Source organism: Siphateles boraxobius, unplaced genomic scaffold (genome assembly GCF_051911475.1).
Source record: "Siphateles boraxobius isolate OS27281-9 unplaced genomic scaffold, OSU_SipBor_1 6, whole genome shotgun sequence".
Classification (NCBI taxonomy): Eukaryota; Metazoa; Chordata; class Actinopteri; order Cypriniformes; family Leuciscidae; genus Siphateles; species Siphateles boraxobius.
In genome coordinates, this window is record NW_027509186.1 from 9563454 (window position 1) to 9574255 (window position 10802).

At 34.9% G+C, this 10802-nt stretch overlaps 1 protein-coding gene across 1 annotated transcript; it reads left to right on the forward strand.

Moving 5' to 3' along the window:
- The first annotated feature begins 61 nt into the window (after positions 1-61).
- Positions 62-10207, forward strand: chchd2 (coiled-coil-helix-coiled-coil-helix domain containing 2). The gene is made up of 4 exons (XM_077207657.1): positions 62-296; positions 2347-2602; positions 4046-4226; positions 9881-10207. Exons 1-4 carry the CDS (start codon positions 250-252, stop codon positions 9889-9891), a joined length of 495 nt encoding a protein of 164 aa, XP_077063772.1. The 5' UTR covers positions 62-249; the 3' UTR covers positions 9892-10207.
- The last annotated feature ends 595 nt before the right edge of the window (positions 10208-10802 follow it).

A 10802-nucleotide genomic window follows, 5' to 3' on the forward strand; every position in this document is an offset into this window, starting at 1 on the left:
GACCATAGACAGTAAAAGAAGTGACAGACACATTGCAGCATACTCCGGAAGTACATCACGCGCATGAGCGGAAGTTCACCGTGATCATGTAATGTGCTAGAAAGTTCCCCGGATATTAAATGTAGTGCGGATGAAGGTCAGTAGCGCACAAACAGAGTAAGCTTCTATACAGTAAGTCATATTTAAATAACAGAAACTTCAGGTAGTCCAGTATCTTGTTTGGAACTTGTAAATTAATATAAAAGCAACATGCCGAGAGGAAGCCGAAGCAGAACTTCGAGGATGAGTCCTCCGAGGTGAGTGTTAATATATATAGAGAGAGTGTGTGTGTTGTGTGTTGTGTGTGTGTGTGTGTGTGTGTGTGTGTGTGTGTGTGTGTGTGTGTGTGTGTGTGTGTGTGTGTGTGTGAGTGAGAGATTATTACGAGTTACATGTGTGTGTGCCAACTGTGTAATTCATCAACAAACATAATCATTGACATCTACAGCTTCACAAGACCGACACAGTGTCAGTCTCTTCGTTTTAAACATAGTTCTCAACAGTTGTTATTGTGCATGTAGATGGACAAATAGCCTACAGTTATATGATCATAAATCTATATGAACGAGATGACTTTGTCAGAAACATAATCATAATGTTTTAAATTGTTCGCTGATCCAAAATGTTTCTTTAGATGTTTTGTGTAGGGATGCACTGATAATAACATTGGTGTTTTATAATTCCAGAATACTAAGTTTTATTAAATTATCCATGTTTTAAAATGTACGCTTCAATTGTTAGATGAGGACAACATTTATCTACATGTAAAACATAGAGGAAATGAACAGGCAAAAGTAAATATTTATTAATTGTTGGCTAATTAATGTTCAATATCTACCGATAGCGATTACATTTTTAACTAATATCTGTGATAACCTTATATTTCACCAATATGTATTGCTCATCACATCCCTATTTGTAACCTAATTGCTCAAAAACCCCAATCAACTACCCAGTACCCCCTAGTAACCACCTAGCAACCATCCAGAACATCCTAGCAACTGCGTATCTATTTGATAGACGTCATGGCCTTAAAATATCGCCTAAGCTTTTAAAACTACTTCAGTCTTATAGCCAGGCTTTCTCAGGCCAACAACAAAGTTTGTCTTGGAATAATTTAACTAGATAAACAAAGCTCATCATGTTTTTAAATATTAACATTGAGCATTAGGGGAGGACAACATTTTTTGTAAATGTAAAAAAAGATAAATAAACAAGCACAATTAAATATATTAAAAAGGAATTGTTAATGGCTAATAAATATCTATCGATAGCGATTATGTTTTGAAAATATCTTATATCGGTAATAACTCATGTGGTACCAGTATGTATATTGTGCATCCTTATTTGGTCCCTAACTGGTCGAACAGATTCAAAAATGAGTTTGGATGAATCAACAATGAGCTATTAAAAATAATTTTCTAGCAAATTAGCAATCAATCACACATGATGGAAACGGCCTGGATATCATTGATCAAAAAGTGTGAGAACCACGTTTAAAGGGATAGTCCACCCAAAGATGAACATTCTGTCATCATTTACTCGCTCTCGTGTCGTTTTAAACCCCTATGAGTTTCTTTCTATAACACAAAAGATGATATTTTGACAAAATGTTGGTATCTAAAGAGTTTCAGCTCCCATTGACTTCCATTGTAAGGACAAAAAAATACAATGGAAATCCATGGGAACTCTGTGATTGCCAATATTTTTTGTCGTTCAGCAAAACAAAGAAACGCATTCAGGTTTGGAACGACATGAGGGCGAGTAAATGATCGGGATGCACCGATATGAACATTTTGGCAGATACCGATAATTCTTTATATTTGAAAGTTGATGACCAATATATTTGCCGATAAATCTAAATCCAAATTTTGATATTGATTTTCATCATTAAAAGCCACATCCCAAGCACACAATTATAATGTTCTCATTATAATGTTATGTCGCCAATATGACACACTTGCGCTGCACATGTTGCACTGAACTGTATTTTCCTTTTTCAAAGTGATTCCAATCATATTTCAAGCAATTCAAAACTATCATGGCGAACAGTGTTCATCTGAAGTGTCTCAGCTGAAGGAAATAATACATTATTTATCAGCTTTAATATATCGGCAAAATTTTCTTAACAGGCCCATAACGATAACATTAAAAATGAACAAATAACGTCCGACGCCGATATGGTTGCCGATATATCGTGCGTCCCTAGTAATTGATGACCGAATTTTCATTTTTGGGTGAACTGTCCCTTTAATGAGATCTTGTAGTCCAAGCACTGCTGATAATAACTACATGTTTTGACTGCAGTTACTCATCCCCTCCACCGATGGCTCGCTCCGCTCCTCCGCGGTCGTACGCCCCGGCGCCCGCCGCCCCCCCGCCCTCAGCAGTGGGCCCCGCCGCCGCTGCGCCCCGTCAGCCGGGGATGTTCGCTCAGATGGCCTCCACGGCGGCCGGCGTCGCGGTCGGCTCTGCGGTCGGACACACCATTGGTCACGCCATGACCGGGGGCTTCGGGGGAGGCGGGAGCTCAGAGGCGGCCCGGCCTGACGTGACCTATCAGGTAATCGCCAATCCAAACTTCTTGTTTGAGTAGTTCTGCTCGGGGAGAGCCCCTTCTGAAGAAGTAGTGGACTTTAGCATAGCTTTAAAAAAGAGTGCTTGTTATGGATAATATTAGGGCTGTGAAACGATTAATCGCATCCAAAATAAAAGTTTGTGTTTACATAATATATGTGTGTGTACACACGTGCATGTATATATATTTAATGTATATAATATTTATTATATATAATAGGAATTATATTTAAATCTATACACAGTATATAAATGCAAATATTTCTTAAATATATACACAGTACACACACATATATTATGTGTAAACAAACTTTTATTTCGGATGCGATTTAACGTGATTAATAGTTTCACAGCTCTAGATAATATACTAGGCTATACAAAAAAAAAGAAGAGTATATTATAATGTAGAAATGCTTTAAAATAATATTCTTATATTATTGCTGTGTTTTTGATCAAATAAATGCAGCCTTGGTGAGCAGAAGAGACTTTTTTCAAAAACATAGAAAAAAACCTACCGACCCCAAACTTTTGAACGGTAGTGTAAGTGCCGTTTTTTGGACACCTACTTTCAATTAAATGAAAATGTATTTTGTTTAATTTTATTTGTATTACACGCAATCAGCTGAATGTGGGTTTTGCATCCGCTTATAAGTAGGAATTAAGTATTTCTTTATATGTAGATCACAATTACTTCTATTGTCTTTGAAATAGTTAAAGTTTACTGCTGAATGTACTGACAAACATGGTAAACTAAAATATACTTTAATGTCATTTCAAATGAAACTTGTCATGTATTTAAATATATTTGTAATTACACATTTGTAAAGATGAAGTTGCACTTCAAAATATAAATTAACTGTAAAAAATGTAATATAAAATAAGTATATTTCATGTGCTTTACTATATTAGTCAAAATAAGTGTACTTCTTTAAAGCATGACAAAAGATTATTAAAACAATGATTTAAAAGCATTTTAGAGGGAAACTTTGAATATGATTTTTATAAGTGCCCTTTTTAAAAATGCTCTTAAGTGTGTTAAGTCATGAAAAGGGCAAATTGTACAACCAAATCAAAAAAGTACACTACTAGTGCACATCAGTTCAGTACAATTAAGCACACATCTATTTCTAATATATTTTATTAGTTATGAAATTGCTTTTTCTGAGTGCTTGTATACTTTTAGATCCTTATACAGTAATTATGGATGACAAATTAATGTATTAAATGATATAAATCTCTTATGTCCGGTTGATCTGGCTGAATAATTGTAGTAATTCTGCTTTTAAAATGTCAGAATATTGAGTCTAAGTGAATCCTACAGGCTGTTGATTGTGTGTCTGTGTGTGTGTGTGTGTGTGTGTGTGTGTGTGTGTGTGTCTGTGTGTGTGTGTGTGTGTCTGTGTCTGTTTGTGTGCGTGCGTGTGTGCAGGAGGCTCAGCCGGTGTACCAGCAGCAGCAGCAGCAGCCGTCAGTGTTTCAGCAGGAGCCGCAGCTTCAGAGTCCCTGCGCTTACGAGCTCAAGCAGTTCATCGACTGCGCTCAGAACCAGAGCGACCTCAAACTCTGTGAGGGCTTCAGCGAAGTGCTCAAACAGTGCAAGTTCTCCTACGGTAGGTACTCTGAACTTAGAAGTAATGGTGTTGGGGAAACTTGTGGATTTCCTTTACTTTTTTAAAAGAGTAACTGATTGATTACATTACTTAGTTACTTTTTATGGAAAGTACTGTAATGCGTACAAAAGATATCTTAAAGTCATGGGTGGTATTTAGTTCATTTTGAACTTTTTGTGTGTTCGCGGGAAGAGATTAGAGGATTCCTGCCGCTGTTTTGACTCCTTTACACATTTTATAAGCTCTTCATGAGTTCTCAGATGGTCAAAATACCATCATATGTGGGTTACGCACATACAAACGCTCGCATTCAGCCCAGCACACAGCATGGTTTTGGATGTTCGATAAGTTCCTTCACGAAATATATACGTAAAAAAACGTATATATATATATTTTTAACGTTTAGGTTCTGTGTTATAAATAACTGTGAATGCTAAGCAAACTTGATTAAATGTATAATTTTCTGTTTTGGTCCAGACCAAATGAACCAAGACACTCGAACACCCTTAGTGACTGCTATGCAGAAGACAATTTTAATTCAGTAGTTTAAAATGTTAAAGCAAGTAGAATAAACTGAAAAGTAACATGCATTACATTTTGTTTTTAAAAAGAAACTCAAATATTAATGTGTAGCCTACATTTATAATGTAAATTTGTTACATCAAAAAGTAATCTGATTACATAAAGCATGTTGCTTTTAATGCCTTGCCCTCGATGGATATTCATTTATTATCACTGAATTTACTGAACAACATTTACACTTCTCTGCTTGATCATAGCGCCATCCAGGGCTCGAATTTATAATGCGGGAAATTCCCTCAACCATTGATTCACTTTAGCATGTAGGTTGTATTAGTAAATGAATCCACACAGACTATAAAATCAAATAAGTCTTTTTAAAACTATCTGCGAGACGCAATTTCACAAACGGCGTGAGTGTTCAGTGGTGCCGCATATTCTCTCTCCTGTCTGTCAAAATGGGTTGCATAAGGCAAGCGTCAAGCGCTGCAGGCGGCGAAATCGGGACATGACGGGATATTCATATATATCTTACTGAAAGCTCATTTTTAGAGATATCAACCTAAAATTTGGAACACAACTTCTTCAGATTTTTGGCTTACATTTTCTGGCAGTTTTAGAGTAAAATATATTTTGTAATATATATATTTTATATAAAATATAAATAATTATATTTTTACATTGTTCATTTTCATAAACTCAAACTTGTATAACTTTTTTTCTGTTTCACTTTCATAACTTCATAATACCTCATTTCAACATTAATCTGGCAAATGTCTTCTTTAAAACAAGACCAACCATAGGTCTATATTCGAAAGCATTCTTGAATTACAACCATTTAAGTTTGAATAGTGATTTTCATGTCTATGCGAAAAAAGGGGGAGTGACAGTTAAAGGGTTAAACAATATTAAACTATAATATCTATATCTATAATATCTAAAATATAATTTATATATAAAAACTCTCCTACAGTCCAGTCACCATCAGTCGCGACAGTCGCGACTCGCACGTATTTTCATTTAAACGTCACTCACTGACGTTTTCCTAACCAGAAAAAAAAAACCGATTGCCCTGCTCTGCCTCTGATTGGCTAGTACTTATTGCCATCTGGGTCAGAGCCAATTAGAAGCAGGATGTGGGTGGGGAAAAAACTCTGTATATAGGGAAAGGGGAGAGACAGAGGGAACAGGCAAGACAAACTCCTACGTTTAAATAACATATAGAAAATATCTGCTTGACAACGAGCTGAGAACAAGCCCAAATAAGCAACTACACTTTAGAAACAAGCCCAAAAAAAAACGCGACCCGCGACTACCAATATTTGTAAGCGACTTTACAGAAAAACAAGCCCAAAGTCGCTTATAATAAGCGGACTTGGCAACACTGATTCCAGGTCCAATCAATTAGCCGGGCTGGGCGGGGCCGGGATAGCTTGCAGGGCGGGGCGTGTTCGGTACGCCATGAGAGTATCGCCATTCGAATCGTGGGTTCTGTATCGCGGTTCTTCGGTTTGGTTCGAATATCGTTACACCCCTAATAAAAAGAAACATTAATTTTCTGAATAAAATATATTTCATAGGACAATATTATTCTTAAACATTTTTTATAAATTATTAATGTTAAAAATAAGTTGTTAATCTAATTCATTATTAATTATCAAATTTAATTGATTAGACATGTTTTATTGAAATTTTAATAAACAAACAAATTATTTCAAGTTTGTTATAATAAAAGCATTTGTTCAACCAAAAAAAAATCCTGTTTTCATTAATTTAACTGTCATTTTAACTGATGATAATAATAATAATTTTTTAATACAGTTTATTTATTTAACAATTGATTAATACTGTAAACCGTGATATTTTCTGAGACGTTACCATACTGTGAAAATCTTATACCATTACAACCCTACACGGGAGGGTCCCCCACCCCACCCCCGCTGTTAAAAAAGTAACTCAGTAACTTTTACTCTGAGTCAATTTTAAATGAGCTACTTTTTACTTTTACTTGAGTAGATTTTTAGACCGGTACTTTTACTTGTACTTAAGTAAAATTTCATTGAAGTAGTAGTACTTTTACTTGAGTAGAATATTTTATTACTCTTTCCACCTCTGCTATAAACCACGATAAAATGTACTGACGGTTAGTAATATCGTTTAAAATTCAATTATCATTAAAACCGTGTTTGATTATCGCGATTTTTTTTTTTCGCAATGTTTTTTTTTTTTTTTTATTCGAGAAGGAATGGCGGAAGGCGGTGACCGTGTTCGGGAGATTTTTCAGCCTTTTAAGAGGATCATAGGTGTGGTCATATTTTGGCATTTACAAAAATCGTGAGGGAAACTTAATCGAGGATGGTCACCCTGTCTGCAGAACATGCTCAAAAAAAGTCGCTGCAATAGAGGAAACACTTCAAATCTGCCGAGTTGCCCTGTGTGACCATCATCAATGTTGTAGCGAACGCAACGCAAGGCAAGTTAACTTTGATCTCAATACTAAAACTACGTCGGGGAAATAATTGGGCACAAAATGTTGTTTTGAGTTGAAATATTTTATCTTACTTTAAATAAACTTGAAGCTTCCGCGAAGAAAAGTTCGCAGCAAGTGGCTTTGAGCCAAAGACGAACAAACAAGTTCCAAAAAGACTATTAAGAGATAATAATGTATATTCATTGTACACCTATAACACCGATTTTTTTTACCACATAATTACGGGGACATTTTGAATAGAGATTAATGTCTCTACTCTTACCTGTTAAATCCATCTTGTACAGCGTACAAAACTCGTCCAGACAAGATGATCACAACAATATTATCAAATTCTGTAAACCCTTTCATCTTGTTTTAACAAAACCGGCATAATATTGATAATCACGATAATTTCGGTCACTATAATCGTGATATGAAATTTTCATACCATCCTATCCCTACTGATTACATTACTTAGTTACTTTTTATGGAAAGTACTGTAATGCGTACAAAAGATATCTTAAAGTCATGGGTGGTATTTAGTTCATTTTGAACTTTTTGTGTGTTCGCGGGAAGAGATTAGAGGATTCCTGCCGCTGTTTTGACTCCTTTACACATTTTATAAGCTCTTCATGAGTTCTCAGATGGTCAAAATACCATCATATGTGGGTTACGCACATACAAACGCTCGCATTCAGCCCAGCACACAGCATGGTTTTGGATGTTCGATAAGTTCCCTCACGAAATATATACGTAAAAAAACGTATATATATATATTTTTAACGTTTAGGTTCTGTGTTATAAATAACTGTGAATGCTAAGCAAACTTGATTAAATGTATAATTTTCTGTTTTGGTCCAGACCAAATGAACCAAGAGACTCGAACACACCCTTAGTGACTGCTATGCAGAAGACAATTTTAATTCAGTAGTTTAAAATGTTAAAGCAAGTAGAATAAACTGAAAAGTAACATGCATTACATTTTGTTTTTAAAAAGAAACTCAAATATTAATGTGTAGCCTACATTTATAATGTAAATTTGTTACATCAAAAAGTAATCTGATTACATAAAGCATGTTGCTTTTAATGCCTTGCCCTCGATGGATATTCATTTATTATCACTGAATTTACTGAACAACATTTACACTTCTCTGCTTGATCATAGCGCCATCCAGGGCTCGAATTTATAATGCGGGAAATTCCCTTTATTTCCCTTTATAAAAGGGAATTGATTCACTTTAGCATGTAGGTTGTATTAGTAAATGAATCCACACAGACTATAAAATCAAATCAGTCTTTTTAAAACTGTCTGCGAGACGCAATTTCACAAACGGCGTGAGTGTTCAGTGGTGCCGCATATTCTCTCTCCCGTCTGTCAAAATGGGTTGCATAAGGCAAGCGTCAAGCGCTGCAGGCGGCGAAATCGGGACATGACGGGATATTCACTGGCATAATAGGGCCAGCATTGCATCGTGACTAAAGTTAACCATTTGCACGTCTTTTTAAGTCCAGCTTAAACATTCAAGCGATTTTAAACTATTCAGTACTCGCATGCTGTCTGAGAAATGCATAGAACAGACAATGAACACATACATAGAAAAGCAGCTTCAAAAACAGCTCGCCTGTAACAAAAGTTCTTTTTCACAGATTATATTGCTTTAACACGCAAAATTGTCTCAATTTCGGTCTTGGTGAGTATCCTCTAAACACAGTCGGTTATGTCTTTAATAAGCATAAAACGCATGTGACAATATAATGAACACAGGATCCATGCACTAGCTCTTAAAGTGATGGTAGCCATAATGTGTCTGTCCTTAATTTTGTTGTCAAAACAACAAAAGATAGCTTTAAGTTTAAAGAATCCAGAATAATAGCCTATGTATTTAATTAAGTCAGGACTAAAATACTACCCAGTGTTATTTTCCATTTGATTAGGCTACTTTATTCTGTTTGTATTTCTGAAAACTAGGCTAGTGTTAGACCTATTCAAAAACTTTTCTCTTTATTTGTATCTTTATTCTATTGTATATAAATATGCTACTTATGCTGCTTTTTTCAATTTAATTAAAAAATTTAAATCTAGCTTCCTTGTGTTGTGTAAATTCTTAAAAACAATATTACCCCATTGTAAAAAATGCAATGAGAGCAAACATTTAGGCGAGATAAATGTAGGCTAATAAAAATTTGTTGACCCCCCCGTCCCCCCCCCCCCCCCCACAACCCCCCCACATTTTCCAAAATGAAATTTAGGCCCTGCCATCTGTTGGGTCTTTAAATAATAGAAATTATTGCCATTCATTTAACAGGAATCAGCAGCTGTCAGAAGTAACGTTGACAACTATTAATAATGAGATTATTAATAGTTCTGACAACATTAATTAAATAATGATTACAAAAATATATTTAGAGCTTTTCACTAATAATCTATTCCAGTCTAAAATGCTGAAAAATAGCTAAACGCATGACTAATACCTAAGCCTAGTTTAACATGAATCATTGCAGTCTAGGTGTTTGTAGATTTTGTAATGAACTTGCCTACATTAATTTGCTCCAACAACATTGCTTCTCCACATCTTTTTTCCTTTATCTTAGTTTTCAGAGGCCACTGTAATGTTTATGGGTTGTATTGTTCTTAAAAGTAATGATTTTTTTTCTCACCCCACAGGAATGTCATGATGTTTGGATTGGAGACATCAACTATTCCATAGGCGTTCATCTGCTTACTTCTGGAAAAAGTTTTCTCTTAATGCAACTCAATTCAATATTAGCGCCTGCGTGAAAATTAAAAGCATCCTGGGAGAAATGCTGTGTAACATGTGATGCATAGTATTTATGTAATTGGTGTAGATAATTGCAGATTTCTGATTTCTTTGCGCGAGTTACTGTAGAAGAGATCACAATGTGTATTGAATGAGATTCTTTGTCAATATATGTTCTTATTGAAAATGTTAGATTAAAATTATGTGAATTGCAAATAAAAGGATCAGAAACATTTACATGCTTTTGGCTATCTTTTTAGAATTTTACAATGAAATGAATGCATGCTGGGTAATTTTCTTACAAATTACTGTGAATCAACAGCAAAGTGATGTTGACATCACAGTAATTTACTGTGAATTCACATGATAAAGTTTTCTTTAACCATGATGCCACTGTAAGAAATTATATTGTTTAGTAAATGATATTGTTTAGTAGTGGGAAGTCACCATAATGGTGATCAGTGTCCATTAGCTTGGCATCTTGGAGCCTCTAAATTCATATTCATATATCTGATCTAGCCAATTCAGAAATGCGACTAATACACAAATTGTTGTTAAAATGGTGGCAAGCTATAATATGAAATAGTTCAGTTATTAGCATGTTATTATTAAGTTATTATTAAACTATTAGAATGGATATGAACATTTTGATTTAGTATTATTTAGCATGAATATTTACCAATTCTTATTCTGAATTCATATCTGTTTGTAGATTGATCTTTCACAATGATGAAGCAACTGCTGAGATTACTTGACATATAAAACACAACAATGAGCGTCACGCTCACCAAATAATGAAAAACAACATAAACCAACAGCACAAACTGC